This window comes from Ylistrum balloti, unplaced genomic scaffold (assembly GCF_031769215.1).
Source record: "Ylistrum balloti isolate Yb309-2 unplaced genomic scaffold, AGI_CSIRO_Ybal_v1 Utg372444, whole genome shotgun sequence".
In the NCBI taxonomy this organism is placed as follows: domain Eukaryota; kingdom Metazoa; phylum Mollusca; class Bivalvia; order Pectinida; family Pectinidae; genus Ylistrum; species Ylistrum balloti.
The window spans coordinates 1-20,467 of NW_026783100.1; the positions used below are offsets into that span (position 1 = coordinate 1).

Sequence of the window (20,467 nt, forward strand, 5' to 3'; positions counted from 1 at the left end):
TATAGTTGCATTACGTTACTTTTGAATAAGCACTAAAAATGATATATCCACTGTACTGATGGCTGATGTCATGACCTTGCTGACCCTGTAAGACCATGGTCAGCATGAATAATGTTAAGAATTTTATAATTCTAAATTAATTTTACAATATATACGAATGAAATCTGAAATGAATCTGAAAAACTGAAATTCATTGAAATGACAACGGCAAGATATAGAATATTTAAACAGACACCCCTGACAAGGGTAATAAGTGGTTTCCGAAGGCCTCTGCTTCATCAGCTACACTGCTATGTGAATCTTGTTGTTTGTATTGACAGGTTAGGGTGTCCTTCTTTGTGAATGGGTCTGAACAAGCCTATGTTGTCTTTGATGCTCATGGTTCAGATAAAACCAGCTGGTTTTCCTGTGACAGGATCCTATATACATCATGGGCTGATCTCAGTACTTAGGGAGGAAAGATTACTGCAGTATAGCAGGGTACATAGTAGATATACAATTTCCTCTTCTTTTTAGCTCACCATCAAATTACCTATTATCTCTGGTATGTTGTTTGTCCGTTGTAAACATCCCATATTACTGATATTTCTTTTGAAGCACTGGAGGGATATTTCTCAAACCTGACGTGAATATATACATTATTTTTCCATCTTCAAAACAATTTTTTTAAAATTTTATTTTGTAACTTTTCTATAAAGTGTAGACCCTCCATTGATAGAACTGTTAATGTGTATTGTTATATTGCAGAGACTTTGCGAACAGCAGACATTTTGCCATGCAGTCCTCGTATGGTAGTACATGTAATTTACATAACGGCTGGTTTGCCGTGTCTGAGGCTGGGTCTGGTTGTGCATGGGAGACACAAGCATCTGCACCATTCGCTGTTTATAGTAACATAACAACACTTGGATTAAACAATGGTATGAACTCAAGTTAAAATGAATGCCATTTGTGCACCTGTCTAACTTGTATTTACAAACAAATCCATGTACCATAGTAATTTACAACACATAATCAGAGTGTGTTACGTGGTATTTTAGATGTGCACTTTATGCATAACAGCAGGCAGTTACGTTGACATGGACACAACTATTATGCAATAAATCATGTTATTCAATCATTTTTAAAGACATACCCTTAATACTTACTTCTATAAGCCTAAGCTATTGCCGGCTGTCAGCCAGACTATATAAACTGTATTTCTCTCTACACTTATCGACAAAAGAGGATTTTGTTATCTTTTCTATATAGATTCATCTTTATACATTAATGAAACTTTTGTAATTATGTTCTCAGATTTTAGACCGAACACTATCAGTCTAAGCCTATGTTCCTTAACTACTTCCTTGGTAACTGTATTGATGATGTCATAATCTGTTGTTGTAATCCTATGACCCCCATGGTCACTCCTAGCTACACACTACATGTTTAATACTTTTTAAGAGACCTCCGTACACCAATTTATCTTCCTGAAGCCTCAGCATACATATGAACTTAGCAGGACGTTGGTTCCTCGAAAATTTCTCCAACTGAAGATTTTTCTCGTCTGATTGATTGTTACGCGATATGTTTAATAACAAATATGATTTCACATTATTTTTTAAAACCCTTTTTTAATCTGACAAACATATCTGACACATACAGAAAGCATGCTACTGTGATTGATGATCCTTATTTAGAATATAAGTTTAACAGGATTTTGTGTTTAACATTGCAGATATGGCAGTCGCTGATGTGTTTGCTGTCTCTGTCTGTAAGTATATCCTTCACTCATTCTATTGGCTCTGATCCTTGAGAGTGTCCATGTAAAAACTCAGTCAGGTATTAAATAATTGTCAAAATTAAAAAAAATATGTAGATCATTGAGACTCAGTTGCTAGTGATTCCTTTGGCTCTGTTTTACAACTGAAAATACGCTGTTTCTCCTTAAAAAAAAGCAAAAAGTCATATCTTCCCAATTTTAAACATTACTATATTTGCTCAGTATACAGGCATCAGCTGCTGTGAAATTCAGATAGAAAAGAGAAACCTACTTCGGGCTTATCATCGCTTTATGTCTTTATTTTGGTCTTTGAATTTTACACAAATATTTCTATTTATAGCCATGGACAATATTTGTGATATTGTCGCGTGTGAAAATGGTGCCACCTGTCGTGACTGGGGAGTCACTTACAACTGCCTCTGTGAAGGCGATCACTATGGATGGCTTTGTCAAAACAGTGAGTTGACTGATGAAAATTTACGTAAGGTTTCTGGAACATCTAGTCTCACTCTCCTAGTAATATCTAAGGGACCTTTCTTTATGTTTGTTCATGTTTTCTCCTTGTTGCAACAATTTAGAGTTTGGATTACAGTTTTGCTACTCAAGCTGTGAATACATAAATTATATATATAACATTTGTACTACAAGTATACATATATATGGACCAGGGTTTTCCATAAGAGCCGGTCGCCGGCCAATTTGACCGCCTACTTTGATCATTTGGCCGCCTACACCAATCCAGTTCTGTAATAATGTTCCGTACACCACTACACGTACACCACAGGCCATCCCCACCGCGCCGCGTTGCGGCTCATGTCAGCTGGCTTTGCCAGCCTCCTACTTTCACTACACAGCCTACTACTAACAAAATTATGGAAAACCCTGATGGACATTGTGTTATGTACAAGAACCGTTCATCAGATGTGATGATATGAATAAAGACACTTAACACCTATACACATTCATTTTGTGTAAAATCACTTGAATCTTATTGTCTTCAAGGTTTTTCTATCATTATTTATCAGCAGGTTTCTTGCACATAATTTTTGAACCAATTAAGTCTTGAAGAGCTGAAATTAACATTTCGTTTCTCATGTTTGATCTTTACACTGTAACAGTTGATATTCTCTATACATACTAGACAGCAGAACATGCAGTTGTATTAGTAGTCTCTATACATACTAGACAGCAGAACATGCAGTTGTATTAGTAGTCTCTATACATACTAGACAGCAGAACATGCAGTTGTATTAGTAGTCTCTATACATACTAGACAGCAGAACATGCAGTTGTATTAGTAGTCTCTATACATACTAGACAGCAGAACATGCAGTTGTATTAGTAGTCTCTATACATACTAGACAGCAGAACATGCAGTTGTATTAGTAGTCTCTATACATACTAGACAGCAGAACATGCAGTTGTATTAGTATAATTACCCATGCTGACAGAAAAAAATTAAAAGAAAATAAAATTGTAATTTTTTTCAGTCGACGGTAATTATACATCGTGGACAGACTGGAGTGATTGTACAACAACCTGTTACGCTGAGGGCACTCACTATAGGACGCGGACATGCACAAATCCAACCCCTCTAGGGATAGGACAGGACTGCACTAGATATGGAGAACCTTTGGAGATTCTCAGGTGTATTCCAACAAATCTAGATATCTGTCCAGGTAAGTATTTGCCATTTAGGAAGAAATTTTTTAGAATGACTAATCTTCACAGCTTCAGTATAGTAAGCCACAGATCTTCATGTTTATCATATTACCTCCACATCAGTTTGTGTTGTAATTTGAGGTTGGATTATGATCATGTTGACATGTTGGTATATTTTTGTTTTTTATTCCCAAACAACAGTTGTCACTTAAGTGAGAAATTATGTTGTTTTTCAACAGGCTTTGGAAGACCATGGAGATTTCCTTGTTGTGAATTTTATAATGGTTTCATTTGTTAGGATTCTTAACATTGTTTCTTTTTGTGGTTTTGATCAGAATACAACACAGGGGAGATAGCAGAGGAAACCTCCTATTACATGGTGTGTCCCTCTGACTTCTACATACATGTGTATGCGGCTAGCTACGGCAATGGGACCACATGCTATGATGCTAATGCGTTAGAAGATGTTAGGACTGCCTGTCACATGCAGACAGACACTTGTAACGTGACTTTCTCTGACACTTTCTTCTCTGGAGATCCATGTACAGCATACCCAGGTGCAGTTGTAACAGGAAGTGCCAGGTTCTACTGCGCAAGTGAGTAATATGATTGGAATTAGTTCTATTCATTTTAAAATGTATTAAATGAACAAACCTGAATCATTTCTGTATGTTGAAATAGATATGTCATAGGAAGAAATACTGAAAAAACACCAAGCCCCCGACAGGATTCGATCTAGTGACCTTTCAACCTCTAACCGGACACTCTAATGCTTAGCTACAGGGAACATCCCACTAGCCAAGTCCAGTACTGCAACATGTACTCTCAACTCAACTTCTACTCATTCTTAGAATTCAAACATGCTATAAATCTCCACCATTTTACAAAACATGAACTCCTCAGAATCAAATACTCAAGGCAATATATTGTCTTAACACTTCAGTCATAGATTTGTAGAACTCAATATAGCTGTATGTACTATTAAAGTAGAATTAGAATAAACTGCACATTAGGTCAAAGGTCATTTTATAAAGGAACAAGTAATAAACATTATGAGCAAGGAACGTTATCATTATGTATGTTTTGATTTGCAGCGATTATTTTTTGCGATTTTGCTTCAATCAGAAAATCAGCAAAAAGAAATCACACACGAAAGTTGGTTTATAGTAATATGAACAGATAACTTGTTAATCCAGTATCACATGACCGTGTTCTGACCACAAAATGTGCTGTTAGTGTGTGAATTTTTAGGTCATCTGACCGATGGGTCGTAAACATTTTCAACTTCTTCTCATGTTCTACATGTCTCATTGAGCTGAAACTTACCAGAAATGATCGTGACATGATCCTGACCAAAGTTTGTTAATTTCGGGTTGGTCCGAAATCCAACATGGCTGCCATGGCCGCCCTCTTGAAAACACATTTTTGACTTCTTCTCAAGTTCAAAATTTGAAATCTTGTATTTTATGTCAGATGACCGTTAAGGCCCACGAACCTCTTGTTTTATAAACTGGCTAAGATTTTTTTGGTTTTTCCTCTGTTTGTCAAAAGTATTGAGAAAGTACTAGAATTCATTGGTTAAACATGACATTTGATCATTCAGAGTAGAAATATTAAATTGCTGGAAAATGTGGCAAAGAAAAATATGTTAGATTAAAATATTCTTATTTTTTAAAGAAACAATATACATTCTTTGTTTGACAGAACGGCGTGAATTGGACAATTTCCGAGGACGTAAGTTTACATCTGCCATCAATTCTTCATGATACAATATAATGAGATATACATAAAGAAACTTTAATTCTGATAAATATTCAGTAGTAAAACACTGGTTATTGAACACATTATTCATATTGTTTTTGTCCTCTGTAGAGTAGGATGATCTTTCAAACATTTAAGATTTTATAGTTCAGATTAGTTGTAATGACTCGTGTTAACCTTGCCAGCCTGGCGACTGGCGTTTAAGGTGCCCGCTGGTACAGCTCCCCCTGCTGGCTATGCTGATTTCATGGCACTGTATGATGCGTCTGGGGCATACAATGAATTTGATACAGCTGCAATGACAGACTTCAGCGCAGGAGGCACTGTCTACAAGTCAACAATGCTTGATTATTGGGGAGTGAATACATCTGTCAGTGGTGTAAGTATCTTGTGATATGTTTTGAAATCATCACATCCAAAGATCTTCTGCTTCATGTGATGGGTTTGGTTGTACTACTTGTACATATAGATATTCTCAGCCTCTTTTCCTGGAAAGTGTTTCTTCTGTCTCCAACATATTTTATTGTCAAAATTGTCTTTGATTTCATATCAAATGTTGTCCTTGATTTACAGGTAAAATTATCTGTGTTTAAAGACGGGCAGGAAGTGCACTATGTAACATTTGATGCTGTGGGAAAAGGAAAGACAGATTGGTTTGATTGCAGCAATATTGTAGAGTCAAGCTGGCATGACCTACCAGATGGAAACTACACATGCACAAAGAGGTTAATATCTCATTTATCTAGCTGTGACTTTCCGTTCCGTTTCTTAAGATGAAAATGTTTTGTTCTTAGCAACTTTCTCCCTAATTTTTCAACAGTAGCAACTCTTCATTGTTATGTATATGTTAAAACTATGAGTTTGTCTCATGTTTCTTCTAGTGAAGGGGACACCTGGAAGAGAAATTTCTTCATGAAGAGTGATTATACAACCTGTACGAATGAAACAGGATGGCTTGTGCTGAAGGATTACGGGGCGACTGATGGCTGTTCTGAGTGGGACACTACAACATCTCTTCCACAGATATGGTACTCACAAACAGGTGTTCGTGTTCAATGGGCTTACGGTAAGCTGATTTTTTATCAAATATGTTTAAAACAAATTATCGTATACAGGTAGGTCCCAAATATATTTGTATACCTGGAAAATAGATAAATAAATATCAAAGTTTGATCATTCAAAATCTAATGCTTTAAAAATACTTCTGGGTGTGTTATCACCAGTAAGTTTTTTCCCATTATTATTTCATCTGTTATATTGGTAAACTGTTCCAGGTAGGGTGCATACATTACATACACAGTGTAGGTCGTGCATGTATAATACTCTTACATGTTATGTGTATTCAGGATGTGTAAGTCTTATGGATATTGTGCCGGTGCAGCATTTGAGGACTGTTTCATTAATTATTGGACAATTGTCACTCTCTTCTCCAGAATGAAATCTTTTAAAGTCATAAACAAAGAAGAACTAGTTACATCTAAATAAACATCTAATTTTTCTTTCAGGAAATAAAACTACTGCAGACGCATTGGCAATATTTCTGATGGGTAAGTCTGTTTGATACGCGGTGAAAATTTGATATTGATGCTGGGATTATTTTGTTTGAGATATGTACACCTTACATTTTTGTTTCATGTCATTTACCTGTTAAATGAATGTGTTTATGTACTTGACCCAATTATTGCTTAGTGTTACAATAGAATGAAACAATACGCCTTTCACTGTGCATGAATCCCTCTGTTTTTGCTATCTAAGCCTGGGTTGTATTGTTACCATATTATAGTCAATGTATTACCTTACTTCACACAATAAAATTTTCTATGATGTCCCCCATCCCCATCCCCACACCCACCCACACCACCATCCCCACACCCCCACACCCTCACCCACACCCACATCCCCATCCCCATCCCCACATCCACCTACAACACCCCTATCCCCACACCAACCCACACCCCCATCCCCACACCCACCCACACCCCCATCCCCACACCAACCCACACCCCCACACCCACCCACACCCCCATCCCCACATCCACCCACACCCCCATACCCTCACCCCCACCCACCCACACCCCCATCCCCACACTCTCATCCCCACACCCACATCCCCATCCCCACACCCAGCCACACCCTCATCCCCACACAAACCCCAATCCCCACACTCCCATCCTCACACCCACACCTCCATCCCCACACCCACCACCATCCCCATCCCCACACCCACACATATCCATGTATCGGCTACACCTCCTAAACTACTGAACTAATTTCAGTGATACTTGCTAGCTATAATCCACATATATTGTAGATGTGTGTTATCTGTATCAGATAAAGTTACCTCCCCTTTTCGGAAACTTACAATGTAATAGCTATTCCTAAACTAATTGATATATCATATATAATTCATGTACCAAAATGAAATACCATGTTATTTTTCTATTGAAACCTCTGTTGGTAGCTGGGGTATGAGTTGGCCTCCAGACAACAGTTCTAGATTTTTAAGTTTTCATCAAAGGTGTCGACTTATCCTAAACTTTGATATGGTGGTGTTTCAGATTGGCATATGGTGTTTAAGGGTGTAGAAGAAGTGACCCCTGAAGCAGGGACCCTGGCTAATCTGTGGACGCTAACAGACACAGAGAATGATAATGTCATGACAGCCACAACGATTACCAAATCACCAAATGTGGCTTACAAATCCAGTCTAGTCGAAAACTGGTCCGACCCATTCACATTCATAGATATGGTAAATTGTACTTTATATGTATATTTGGTCAATGATGATGATGATGATGATGATGATGATGATGATGATAATGATGGCCCTTTATTCAGGGTTATTTTTAATCTGTACACTATTTTGAATACTTTACATGTATAAAAAACCAAGGAAAATACATTTCTCTACACACTCCATTGATGTGTCTTGACAAAATGGAAAATGATTTGTAAGCATGAATATATTGAAAAGTGACTTATGATTCTAAATGTTTTGTTTTCACTAATTACCGGTAGTAATTTGATAAGAGTAGATATTGTATTGACATTTAATTGTGAATGCTCAGTGTATTCTCATTTCAAACGGGTTTCAGGTGAAGTATGGTTTCTTCACCAACGGAATTGAAAAAGCTTACACAATTTTTGACGGGAGGAGTACAACTAAGACCTCTTGGTTCACTTCAAGCAAAATACGGTTTTCCAAATATACAGACATTTCATCAGTATCAATCGGTCATTGTAGCATTTCTAGGTAAGATGTATTGCACTCGTTTTTATTATTAAATAAGACTGACAAATATTTTTGTTGACAGTAACAACTTGAGGGAAAAACTGCAAATCACATTTCAATTTTGGAAGTAGTTTTTGGTTTCATTGTATGACTAGGAATATCTTCACCTTGCATGTTTTATGAGGTTGTTTTTCATTTTACAATATATATACCCTTTTACATATATATTGGTAGCTCATTTTTGTTATACCTCATGTAACAATCTTAGTTGTAGAGAAATTGAAATGCATTTAGTGGCATGTGACAGTCATTTGATAACTCATGTTAATCCACATTCGGTGAAATGTGATAACTCATTTCTGTTTTACCTCACATCCTAAGATATTTATCATGTACAACATATATACTTTTTTTTTACATTATACTGCCCTCCTCGTCTCCCCCTGTTTAATAGGTTCGTCATTTAAATAGAAAAATGCAGTGGTTTTAGAAAGAGAATGAAATGTAGTGAGTCTATGCCAACATCTTCCTTTTGTTCATATTTTGCCCTAGTTTTATTGAATTCGATGATGGTCATGTTGACATATTGGTATATTCTTGTTTTTTTTTTTTTTCATTAAGGCAGAAAATTTTATTTAAACATCCTCTTTTGTTTCTAAAATCAGCGATTCACGACGACGTTTTCTGATTGCCCATGACATCTCAACAACCTGTAGTAGCTATAAAGCATGGATGTTGACACAGGATGTGGGTGGTTCAACATACTGCGCCTTTGATAATAGTGCATTACTCGGGAAGAACCGTCCAAACTTCCTGTATAGTGATGGCACATCGTACGGACTTCCACAACCATGTAAGTGACCTGACAATGACCAGCTGCCAGGTGTGTCATAAATTGTATACTAAGATTAATAATGCTTCAACAACATCAACAATGTATTTGAAATCATGTCAATACTTTGTATTATAATCATGATGTTTTATTTTGTGATAATTTGTATTATAATTACTACATATTTTATTTTGAGATTAAGCAGAATTACATACACTCAGACACTCCATAGTGTGTCATTTATACACACTTTGCATAATTTCTTAATTTTCATGATTTTCAAAGTAGAAAGTGAAATGAAATGATTTTGGTGTCTCAATATTTCAATTAGAAATCTATATTTAAACACATATCACAAAATATTTTTCTTGCTTCATTTGGTATATTTTAATTGAAAATTATGTATAAACAGATATGATGTAGATCCAATCTAGGTAAATCCACTAACAAGCTGTAAAATACTCATTTTTGTTATATTTCACATATCATACTTAATTCTATGTAATGCTTTGTTCCTCGTACACTTGTAGCTACGACCTGGGACAGTGTTAACTTCCCTTCTGCTGAAGTTATGGGAGTTTTTATCATTGGTAGGTAAATCAAGGCTGTCTGTGTGAGAGAGTGAGAAAGTAAGAGGTGGACTGATCAGTATGAAAAATCAATGAATCAATGAATAATTTGATAGATTAAAACAGAACTCATATGTTCAATACAACATTATAGCTGAAACTTTTATCGCTTACGAAGTGATAGAATTTGTTGCAGTGTTGATCAGTCCCTACCTAGCTATCTGTAGATTTTCAATGTTACATGTAGGTTCAAGAAGGACAAAACCCATGTATGAGGATGTGTAATTGGTTGTGTTGAATTTTAAATTTGTATTGGAAGGTGAAATATACTGTATGTGTTTTATACAATTGTTTTAGGATGGTATCCGTTAATGAAGGTTGCTAAAGGGGTAGATTTGTCGCCGGCTCTGGGTATTTACGACCTGTGGACAGGAAACTATACTTTGAATGAGTACAATGACACAGACACTGCCTTTTCCTTCGCAGCTGACACCATGCCCTACAAATCACATGTTGTGGACAATTGGTCAAACTACTACATCAAGGCAGTAAGATTTCCTCTCCATTCTATTTCTAATATTAGTAATATTGCTGAAATATTTTCCAAATCATTTTGGAAACACTTTGAATTTGTTCCACAATATTTTTATTTTGTAAACAGATGAATCAGTGTTAGAGTGTAGGTGTTGTATCAGATTACTGTCTTGTTATAAAGAGGATTCTCATTTAGGAATGAGATATTACTTGATATGTTGATGTACAGTTATGGGATATACAATGTTACACAGTCTGTGATGTGTGCATGGGGTCTGCACAACAGTTGTGCATTGGATACTACGTCTGGGCACTCCTCAATGTGTAGAGGATGTATGCACAATGTGCACACAAAGTTCCCATTGCGTTGTGTGGTCCAACAACTGTACATGGCAGGTGTCACTAATGAAGTAGAATATATTTTCCTATGATCCTATGATAATACATAAGATTGGGATTTGAATTTTGAAAGCCAACAAGTCGTGCAATATACCTTTTCTGTAGGTACGTGTATCATTCTTCGTGGGCGGAACCGAGGTGGCATACGTTGTTTTCGATGCTCATGGGACAGACAAGTTAAGTTGGTTCAGCTGTGACAAAGTGTTGTATTCCTCATGGACGGATGTGAGCAGATACGGCTTAAGGGACTACTGTAGTGTGATGGGGTATGTATATCAAAGATATGATTCAATTCCTCAGCTGTATCTGTGCAATACTTTGTACTCAGAAGACTCAAAGTCCAAGCTTGAGAACATCTCAACAGATTTGGTTTGGATTTACACCTTGGTAACATATAACATCAGGTTCTACACCTTAACCTTTAACCTTGATATGGTCATAGGTCAAGATTAAAGGATCAAAGGTCACATTAGAAAACATCTGCAAATTCATTTACCATTTGATAAGAGCAAGGGCATTTCTCTTAAATTTTCCAGTTTTGTCATTTGAAAGACAGGACTATCTCATATATTTTACGTAACAAACATCTATCTGTGAGTACAATATTTTCCAGATGCCATATTTTTCATTCATAACTCTGTAAGCAGAAGGAATTGATGTATTTTCATGTTGGAAGTAGTTTGAATACAAATGCAAATATGACATTTAGATCAATATTTCCAATGTTTCTTTTGAGTTAACATTCTAGAAGCCTGCATTAAGTAATATAACAATTTTTTTATGCAGGGACTACGGTCTGAACAGGACATTTTTTATGTCATCCTCATATGGAGACTCCTGTTCAGTAAACAGTGGTTGGTTTGGAGTCATTGAACACACAACAACTTCCTGTACCTGGGAACAGAAGCATACCAGACCTTTTGCAATCTTTAGTGATGCTACCACTGTTGAAAACTTTGACGGTAATGCTATGGTGTTGAGAAGAACTGTATATTCTATTTTTCTATTTTTACACTCCATGTACAGAGATTGAGACTGTCTTTTGTATATTTCCTTGTCCCAGTGATTTGTAGGGTATGAGGAGACAACAAATTTTAATCATAGTTGTGTTGTTCATTCCAGTTATGTCCCTCTTAATCACATCCTAAATCAATATCATAGGTTTCCTTAAAAAAAATACCAATTTTATGGCATCTATTTGGATACCCTTAATCAAGTCAGTTCAGGATTAGGACAAGATCAGGGTTAATGTTACTCTTGATACAACTTTCAGTCAATGATACTCTTCTGACTGGGATACCTCAGTTAGTTCATGTTTAAGGATTAGGACGAAGATCAGGGTCAATGTTACTCTTGATACAACTTTCAGATAGACTGGGATACCTCAGTTAGTTCATGTTTAAGGATTAGGACGAAGATCAGGGTCAATGTTACTCTTGATACAACTTTCAGTGAGTGATACTGCTCTGACTGGGATACCTCAGTTAGTTCATGTTTCAGGATTAGGACGAAGATCAGGGTCAATGTTACTCTTGATACAACTTTCAGTGAGTGATACTCTTCTGACTATGACTACATCCAAACAGATCCTATCAAACCTTGATATATTAAGATTATGGTTGAGAATATCCCCTAGTTTTCAGTAACATATATTACACTTTTTCCCCCAAAAGATTAATTTGTTTTAAGGCTCCAAAAGGGCAAGGTCATTGTTATATTTTATATGTTAAACAATAATAATAAACATGAAAGTCAAATTCCTATGTTGTATTATTAAACGAAAAGTCTTTAAATCCAGTGCTGTTTTTTTCTTTCAGACATGGCAGTAGCTGATGTCGTTGCTATATCGATGTGTAAGTATAATCACTGTTGAATTAATGATGAAATTACATCCTACTTGTGAGGAAACTGATATCACGCAATACAATCACATGTAGGAGCTTTTCTTTCTTTCTTTTTATTTATAGCTAAAGACTCGATCTGTGATATCGTAGATTGTGAGAATGGTGGCACGTGCTATGATTGGGGAGCTCGATACCGCTGTTTTTGTGATGGATATTTTTACGGCTGGCTTTGTCAGAACTGTATGTACATGTCATAGAGAAAGAGTGTGTTCATATGTTTATATATAGAACCACATTTTAGAGTTAGTGTTAAACTGTAGAGGAAAATCAACATTTATTTAAAACAGCTGTTATCTTGATACAGTAAACATCAAGAAGATGAACACAGTATATTATCTGTAGATTTCTCAAGTTTAAAAATAAGAAGAAGAATAAAGGAATAAAAATACAAGTCTAACTATGAAATATCTAACAGAGTTCAGTAAATGGATTATAAATCTGTTCTTATCGCTGAAATGTTCAGTAACAACAGACTTAAAGCTGCTTAAACTTTGCAAAAATAAAAAAAAAAAAAGATTTAAGTTACTTTAGCCAGCATAACAGATGCAATTACATTGTTTCAATGAATTTATACAAATTTGAGCTGAAGAATATACTATTTTGTTTTCCTTGATGTCAGTGGATGGTAATTGGACAACATGGAGCGACTGGAGTGCCTGTAGTACGTCATGTTACGCCATAGGTACACAGTACCGTTACCGTAACTGTACAGAACCAGCACCAGTAGGGCATGGGCTTGACTGTGGATATCCCGACCTCGAGGTGCAGACCTGTGTTCCGGATCATGACGTCTGTCCTGGTAGGTTCCTCTCGCCCTCTGGGTCTGATATTGACTCCATTATCAACCATCATCTGTTCCCTGTATTATTAGATTGGCTTTAATATTTTTTTTCATTACTTTATTTTTCATTGAATTTGAATTTGGAAAATATTCCTGTTCTTCATTGATTTCTCTTTAAATTTTAAATATCCTAGAGGTAGTTTTGAATTATTCAATATTCGTCAATCTTAAAAAGAGTTGTGATGCTAATTGTGCTACACATGTACAATAAAAAGTAATCTTTTTATCCACAGAATACAACACAGGCAATGAATTTGAATTTGGAAAATATTCCTGTTCTTCATTGATTTCTCTTTAAATTTTAAATATCCTAGAGGTAGTTTTGAATTATTCAATATTCGTCAATCTTAAAAAGAGTTGTGATGCTAATTGTGCTACACATGTACAATAAAAAGTAATCTTTTTATCCACAGAATACAACACAGGCAATCTGAACGAGACTCAGAACTACACCATGATATGTCCTGTTGGCTACTATATATACGTTGATAATGCGTATTACGGCGATGGAACCAATTGTAACACAACTGATGCCATAAACAGGCTGAGAGGGTACTGTCATGGACAGACAGATAGTTGTCAGTTCTTCTTCACGGACTCCTACTTCGGTGGTAATCCATGTGCATCATATCCAGGTGTACTTAAATATGGATACGCCAAACTCAACTGTATCAGTGAGTATCTCACAAATCTGTTAACTTTAGAATTACATAAAGACTAATTCACTTGGGAACCAATAAAATTACAGTGATTTCTAGGTATTTCTGTTGATACCAAAATGCCATGAGATTCAGTTAGAATTTCATTTGGTACATTCATCTTCTATATAAGATCCAAAGTCAGTCAAGAAAAAAATGTTTTTTCTATTTTCAAAACTTTACACTTCATCATTATTTGAATTTCTTGTTTTTTGTTTTGGAAATTCTAAAAATAGCATGGCATAAAACTTTTTTTTTTTTTTTTTTTTTTTTCAAATTTTTACATAAAATCATTAAGTCACTTTGCCCTAAATAATTGGTATATGTTTCCTTGGAACACGATACTTTGGAGCAGAGTTTTTGGGGAAAAGCTGATGTCAGATACGGAACTGGGAAATGGTAAATCACATGTAATCAGCCCGCCAGTCCAGTATTCCATAAGTACTACTCATTCCTTATGATCTTTTTCTGTTTTATCCGTACCTGTTGGAAGATTTCTGATTGTTGTCACCTACTGTTGCTTTCCAAACTTGCTGCACTACCACAACCTAACATTGGCCAATATTTCCATAGGCTGTGTTGTCTAGCATATTGGGTTAATATTCATGTGATCTCAGTGAAATTACATAAACATTGCACTGATCTTTATTGTATAAGGTACAATTTCTTGTTTTTATAAAAATTGTTAGAGGCATTTCTTTCATGGTGTAAAGACTAGAACAATTGGTTGATGAAATTAACAATCTTTTGTCTAACCAAATTGTAACCCGGTGATCTTAAATATCCATTTCAGAACGACAGTTACTGGACACTTTTCAGGGAGGTTAGTATAGTCGAATAAAAATTTCAAATCACACAAGAGTGACATCAGTACAGATTATTGAATCATTGTCAAACAAGAGGCTTATAGGACCTGTGTCACTCACCTGGTTGGTTTGAATACAACTGCTCAACCATTCTGATTGAGAAGGATTTTTAAGTTGTACCCTAATTTGCCTCCGTTGTTTACAACAAAATTTGCCATGTCATGAAAGTCATGAGTTTTCTACACATTTTAAAGATATCTTGGTTATCATCTCAACTTAGAAAATATGACAAATTTTCTTTGAACATTGGAGTCACACCATTGTTTTCAATGATGTGTTGTGATCTGTTTGAGTCATTTATATAAAGAATGCTGATAATGAACGACATATTATGGTTAAGATTGTTTTGGATCTGAAGTGATGTTTATCACATAATGTTTCAGCTTGGAGGCTTGTGTTTAAAGCAGCACACAACCAAGTCCAATCTGGTTATTCTGATGTGAAAGCTTACTACGATGCTACAGCAAGTGATACAGAGACAGACTCAGATGTAACAGATAAAACAGACTTCAGTAGCACCGCCTCCATTTACAAGTCATCCTTACTCGACAACTGGGGCAGTACTGCCTCAGCACAAGCTGTATGTTTATCACGTTTAGTGTGAACCGTGTTTTAGCTTGTAGCTATCTGTTTATGTCTAGGTATCATGCAACTTCATAGACTGAGTTGACACTGAACCAAAAAATAAAATTGCTGCCACGACTAACAGTGATTTATCCAAAGAAAATCATTTTTTCATTAATCTTAGTTTTAAAACATTGATATATCATTTGATCCATCAAGTGTCATAATTATTGTTATTATTATCATAGTCTTGACAGCCCGTCAACACATAAAAGGTCATCAGGGCCGTCAACTGATGAAACATACTGCGATAAGTTTGATTAAAAAGACCATGTCTTTTGGATAGTGTACAACGATATACCTGAATATGTCTTTATCTATTTCACAGCTACGATTGTCAATATGGAAAAATGGCAAAGAAGTGCATTATGTGGTGTTTGACACCTTTGGGAACACAAAATCAAACTGGATGGACTGCAGCAAGATTTTGTATTCAAGCTGGCATGACCTGACAACTCAGAATATATCTTGTCAGATAAGGTATGTATATATTATAAATGTTTTCATTTACTTAATACTCTATACATCTTGGTTTTCTAAACTCTTTATGTTTTTTTGTATCTAACAGAGAGGACAATACCAAGAAAAGAACATTCTACTTAAGTCGGCAGGGATATGATGGTTGTACCAATGAGGGTGGGTGGTTAATGTATAAAGATGTTGGAGCTTCTGATGGCTGTTCTGAGTGGGATAGTACATCAAACACCATGCCCTACATCAAATACGCTACTGGTACCGAGTTTGTCACATGGTCAACAGGTAACTGATATGATTACAAAAAAAAATTCTTTCACCTATTTTACATTTTTTTTTTATTGTTTTGTAGAAATAATTACTGTTTTTTCTTTACAAAAAAGAAAAAAATGAATAAATAAATGAAATTAATGTAAATGTTGAAATGAAAAATGATATATTTTCAACATCACCTGATTTATCAAGTTATGTCCCTTTAAGGTTAGTAAAAGAGAAATGAATACTGATATATTTTGTATCTTTCTAATTATTTTTGTATTTATAATAGATCCTCTCGTGGGAGATGCAGATGTCTTGGCGATATTTTTAATGGGTAAGTCATTCCAGGTTTGGAGGTTTTAAATTGCAAGTGTTTGAAGTATCAACCCAACATTGTGACCACATTCTCAGATCTCTAAATAATATGTAAGTGAATTTAAAACAAGACAGAATGTATCTGTTAATAGTGGTTATTGTCTGTGACAAGGCTAGAATATACATCCAACTCATTAAGATTCTTGGTTTGGCATTAACTGTTGCCAAAAGGACATCTATTAAATACTCTACTTTTCTATTGACAATGTTTCACAATGTCATGGATTTATATTAAAATGTAATATTCAAAACACTGGTGTATTGGATATTCATCGATACATTTTGTCGTTTATATTTTAAGACACATGATGATCTGTCTTCATAAAGATTGACATTAGTCATTTTCACCTGACTAAATCCATAAAAATTGATTAATGTTGCGATACAACACACTATATGCTAATGAGAACATTTTCTTGATAGATTGGTTCATGGCATTTAAAGGATTGGTGTCTTGAATATTTTTAGATTCATTTTGTCATTTTATATTTTAAGATACAAATTTTAGAACATGTGTTGGATGATCTTTCTTCATATAAATTTGTCATTTTCACCTAACCAAAGGTATAATATTGATTACGTCACGATACAACACACTATATGCTATTGTTAACATTTTCTCGTTAGATTGGTTCATGGCATTTAAAGGAGTGCAAGGCTTGGCAGCCTCTACAGGAAGTCTGGAATCACTCTGGCTCGCAGAAGACACTGAAAATTATTTAGACACAACAGCTCAAACAACTTCGACAGCTCCTGGCCTCACATTCAAGTCATCATTATTAGGAATTTGGTCTGAAACATTCACATTTATTGAAATGGTAGGAAATGTTAAAATCTATTTTCAAATGATATCTTCCATATGATGGTAATATATAAGCTTAAAGATATAATTATAATTCAATTCAAAATCACAGGGGTCGAATTTGTTAAAATGTTCAAACAACTTCTACTCATGAACTGAAAGGCCTAGAGTCATAACATTTGGCTGGTGTATATATACACACCAGGTGAGTGCAGCGGGCCCATTGGACTTTTCAATATTATTGTAACAGTGAAACCTGAATAAATAATCTTTTGATTTATGTTTACATTAACATTGCAAACACATTGTTCTTAGCATTAAAATATAGTTATTCACAGTGTCACCGCACAAGGCTGTACATGAAACTCAAAACCATGTACTTGTAATCATATGTTGGAGTGTTAAGGTCAGTTTGTTTTTGTTTACCCAAGATCTGTACAGTCATGCTAGTCATTGATGTCTTGTATAACAGGTGAAGTATGCCTTTTACTCCAACGGGGCAGAAGTAGCTTTTGCAATTTTTGATGGCCGGAACTCGACAAGTACTGACTGGTTTTCAAACGGTAGAATCATACTGTCAAGCTATGACGATATGGTCAGTCAGGCCAAGACTGATTGTAGTATAGCAGGGTAAGATATCAATGGAAAGGTATCTGATATCACTAGTATTATTATCCAGGCAGGCACATCAATTACTATATCATAAAAAATCTGTAAAACTGAATTTTAAAAGATTTTAATTTTATTCTCTTGAATAGGGTCCATGGTGGCTACGTGGTTAAGGCATATGACCGTCTTTATCACTTGCCCTCCACCTCTGGCCGCAGGTCGGTTGTTTTCCTCTGGGAACTCCAGCTTTCCTCCACCACCCAAACTTGGCATGTCCTTAAATGACCCTGCCTTAATAGGACTATTGAATATTAAGTGTTAAAGGGTGTAGATTTACTTTTGCCGGTGAAGCAGATATGCATTGTTCTCAGATATATTGAAATATTTGTTTAGATATAGAATGAGGGCTCATGCATCTTGTTACTGGTTAGATTGTAAGAAGACATTTATTGTGTTTGTAGAGATGGATATCAACGTAATTTTGCGATCTTGAAACAAGGTGGTGCTAGCTGTACCAATGTTCAAGGATGGATGTTTGTGTCTGAAAATTCATCTGAAACTTGTGTATTTGACCGATCTTCAAGTGTGGAGACAGCTCCGTTCTTCCTCTACAGCAGCGGGAGTACCTATGCATACCCTCAAAGCGGTAGGTTAAACATTTAATCTTTATCATGAATATTTCTGTTTTCTTGAATCCTATGAAACGATTTATCATTTTAAGTGAGATTTTAAACATTCCTGAATCTTTGATTTAATCCATGTTCTCATTTGCACGTGATGTATTTCCAGTGAGTTCCTGGGATTCTGCAGCAATGCCAGCAGCTGATGTCATGGGTGTTTTTGTGAAGGGTATGATTCATATTACTTACAATTTTGCAAACAAAAAATAAAATCAAAATTATATTTAAGATGGTGTAAAATATTACATATTGAATTTGTAAATGTCTGTACACCTGTTCACATTCAGTATTGGTTTCAAAAGCACAGTCTGATTAAGTTTTAATTTCTTTAATTTAAATATCTATAAATCAACAACTGTATATTTTTGTGTTGACATTACAGGCTGGTTCCCAGCTTTCCACTTCGCCCTGGGTGGATCCTTGTACTCAGCTAGCAGTGTGTATGACTTATTCACGGGGACTTACATAATCAATGAGTATAATGACACAGCGTTTTCCTTAGCGAACAATGCCATGACATTTAAATCTAATATCATTGACAGTTGGGCATCCTATTATATACAGGCGGTGAGTGATATGTCTTATATTTTATAAAATTGGTTACAGTTAGATAATATAGGATGGAATTTGTCATAAGTCATCTTCAAGTTGTGTATCACACTGAAAGATAAAGACCGATGGAGTTCAAGAACTTGATGGTAATTAAATATCTTACTGAGATCCATGAAAGCGGGAGCATTCCATCAACTGATTTCTGTTGAAGATATAAGCTTTTTTTGTTTCTTATCCACCTCAATGTCACCAATTAGAATTTAACATGTCTTGATGCTACAAAAACAAAACTTTATGTCCATAGTGAAGTCAAAACTTGCTTTGTCTTGTATAGTATTCATCTTTTCTTACTTAGTGACAAAAGATTTCTTGCTTTGAAAAATAATTGGTCTCTTTTCAATGTTGACCATGTGAATAATCATGCTTCACACAGATAAGTATCGTATAGCTGGTAAATTTCAGGCCAAAATATTTTCATGGCTTTCTTTGAAAGCGATCGGATAATATTATAATGAATATTAATAAGATTTTGACGTAAAAGAACATCAAATACACACGTGTCTCATTGTTTTAGGTTAAATTTTCATGATTTCGTTAATGTAAGGAGAAACAGCGAAAATATTGTCCCACAAAAATAACCAGCTTTGTGGTATATTATGTTTATACTGTGATCTGTAAAATATGCTGTTATTATTCATAAACCAACTGAATTATGTCAACCTATTCACAGGTTCGTGTATCCTTCTTCAAAGATGGTGCTGAGGTCGCTTACGTTGTTTTTGATGCTCATGGGACTAGCAAGACAAGTTGGTTTGATTGTGATCGGATTCTCTACTCTTCGTACAACGATTTAACAAGGGAGACGCCTGTAGACTACTGCAGTATTGCTGGGTAAGTAGAACATGTTGTTATGGCAGGGTCAGTGACAGCACTGTGGAGTTTCTGTAAACTGTGGCAGAGTGTGGAGGACAGGTTGGTGTTAATGTTAGACTCTTTTTGTTTGCTATGCTTTAATTGCCAGGGTGATGATCTT

At 35.4% G+C, this 20,467-nt stretch overlaps 1 protein-coding gene across 1 annotated transcript in view; it reads left to right on the forward strand.

Moving 5' to 3' along the window:
* Nucleotides 1-320: 320 nt before the first annotated feature.
* LOC132564625 (uncharacterized) overlaps nucleotides 321-20,467 on the forward strand; it is a gene marked incomplete at its 5' end in the record, with an annotated part of 33,669 nt that continues 13,522 nt past the window's right edge. Inside the window, 34 exon segments of the mRNA XM_060229271.1 lie at nucleotides 321-444; nucleotides 447-480; nucleotides 748-920; nucleotides 1,718-1,753; nucleotides 2,103-2,219; nucleotides 3,253-3,441; nucleotides 3,760-4,020; nucleotides 5,129-5,158; nucleotides 5,371-5,564; nucleotides 5,759-5,910; nucleotides 6,067-6,251; nucleotides 6,691-6,732; nucleotides 7,744-7,934; nucleotides 8,281-8,438; nucleotides 9,083-9,270; nucleotides 9,780-9,839; nucleotides 10,176-10,366; nucleotides 10,857-11,017; nucleotides 11,538-11,713; nucleotides 12,569-12,604; nucleotides 12,719-12,835; nucleotides 13,275-13,454; nucleotides 13,910-14,170; nucleotides 14,988-15,017; nucleotides 15,444-15,640; nucleotides 16,013-16,164; nucleotides 16,253-16,443; nucleotides 16,706-16,750; nucleotides 17,419-17,609; nucleotides 18,066-18,223; nucleotides 18,664-18,852; nucleotides 18,996-19,051; nucleotides 19,265-19,449; nucleotides 20,165-20,325. Coding sequence (XP_060085254.1) covers nucleotides 321-444; nucleotides 447-480; nucleotides 748-920; nucleotides 1,718-1,753; nucleotides 2,103-2,219; nucleotides 3,253-3,441; nucleotides 3,760-4,020; nucleotides 5,129-5,158; nucleotides 5,371-5,564; nucleotides 5,759-5,910; nucleotides 6,067-6,251; nucleotides 6,691-6,732; nucleotides 7,744-7,934; nucleotides 8,281-8,438; nucleotides 9,083-9,270; nucleotides 9,780-9,839; nucleotides 10,176-10,366; nucleotides 10,857-11,017; nucleotides 11,538-11,713; nucleotides 12,569-12,604; nucleotides 12,719-12,835; nucleotides 13,275-13,454; nucleotides 13,910-14,170; nucleotides 14,988-15,017; nucleotides 15,444-15,640; nucleotides 16,013-16,164; nucleotides 16,253-16,443; nucleotides 16,706-16,750; nucleotides 17,419-17,609; nucleotides 18,066-18,223; nucleotides 18,664-18,852; nucleotides 18,996-19,051; nucleotides 19,265-19,449; nucleotides 20,165-20,325 — 4,811 coding nt within the window.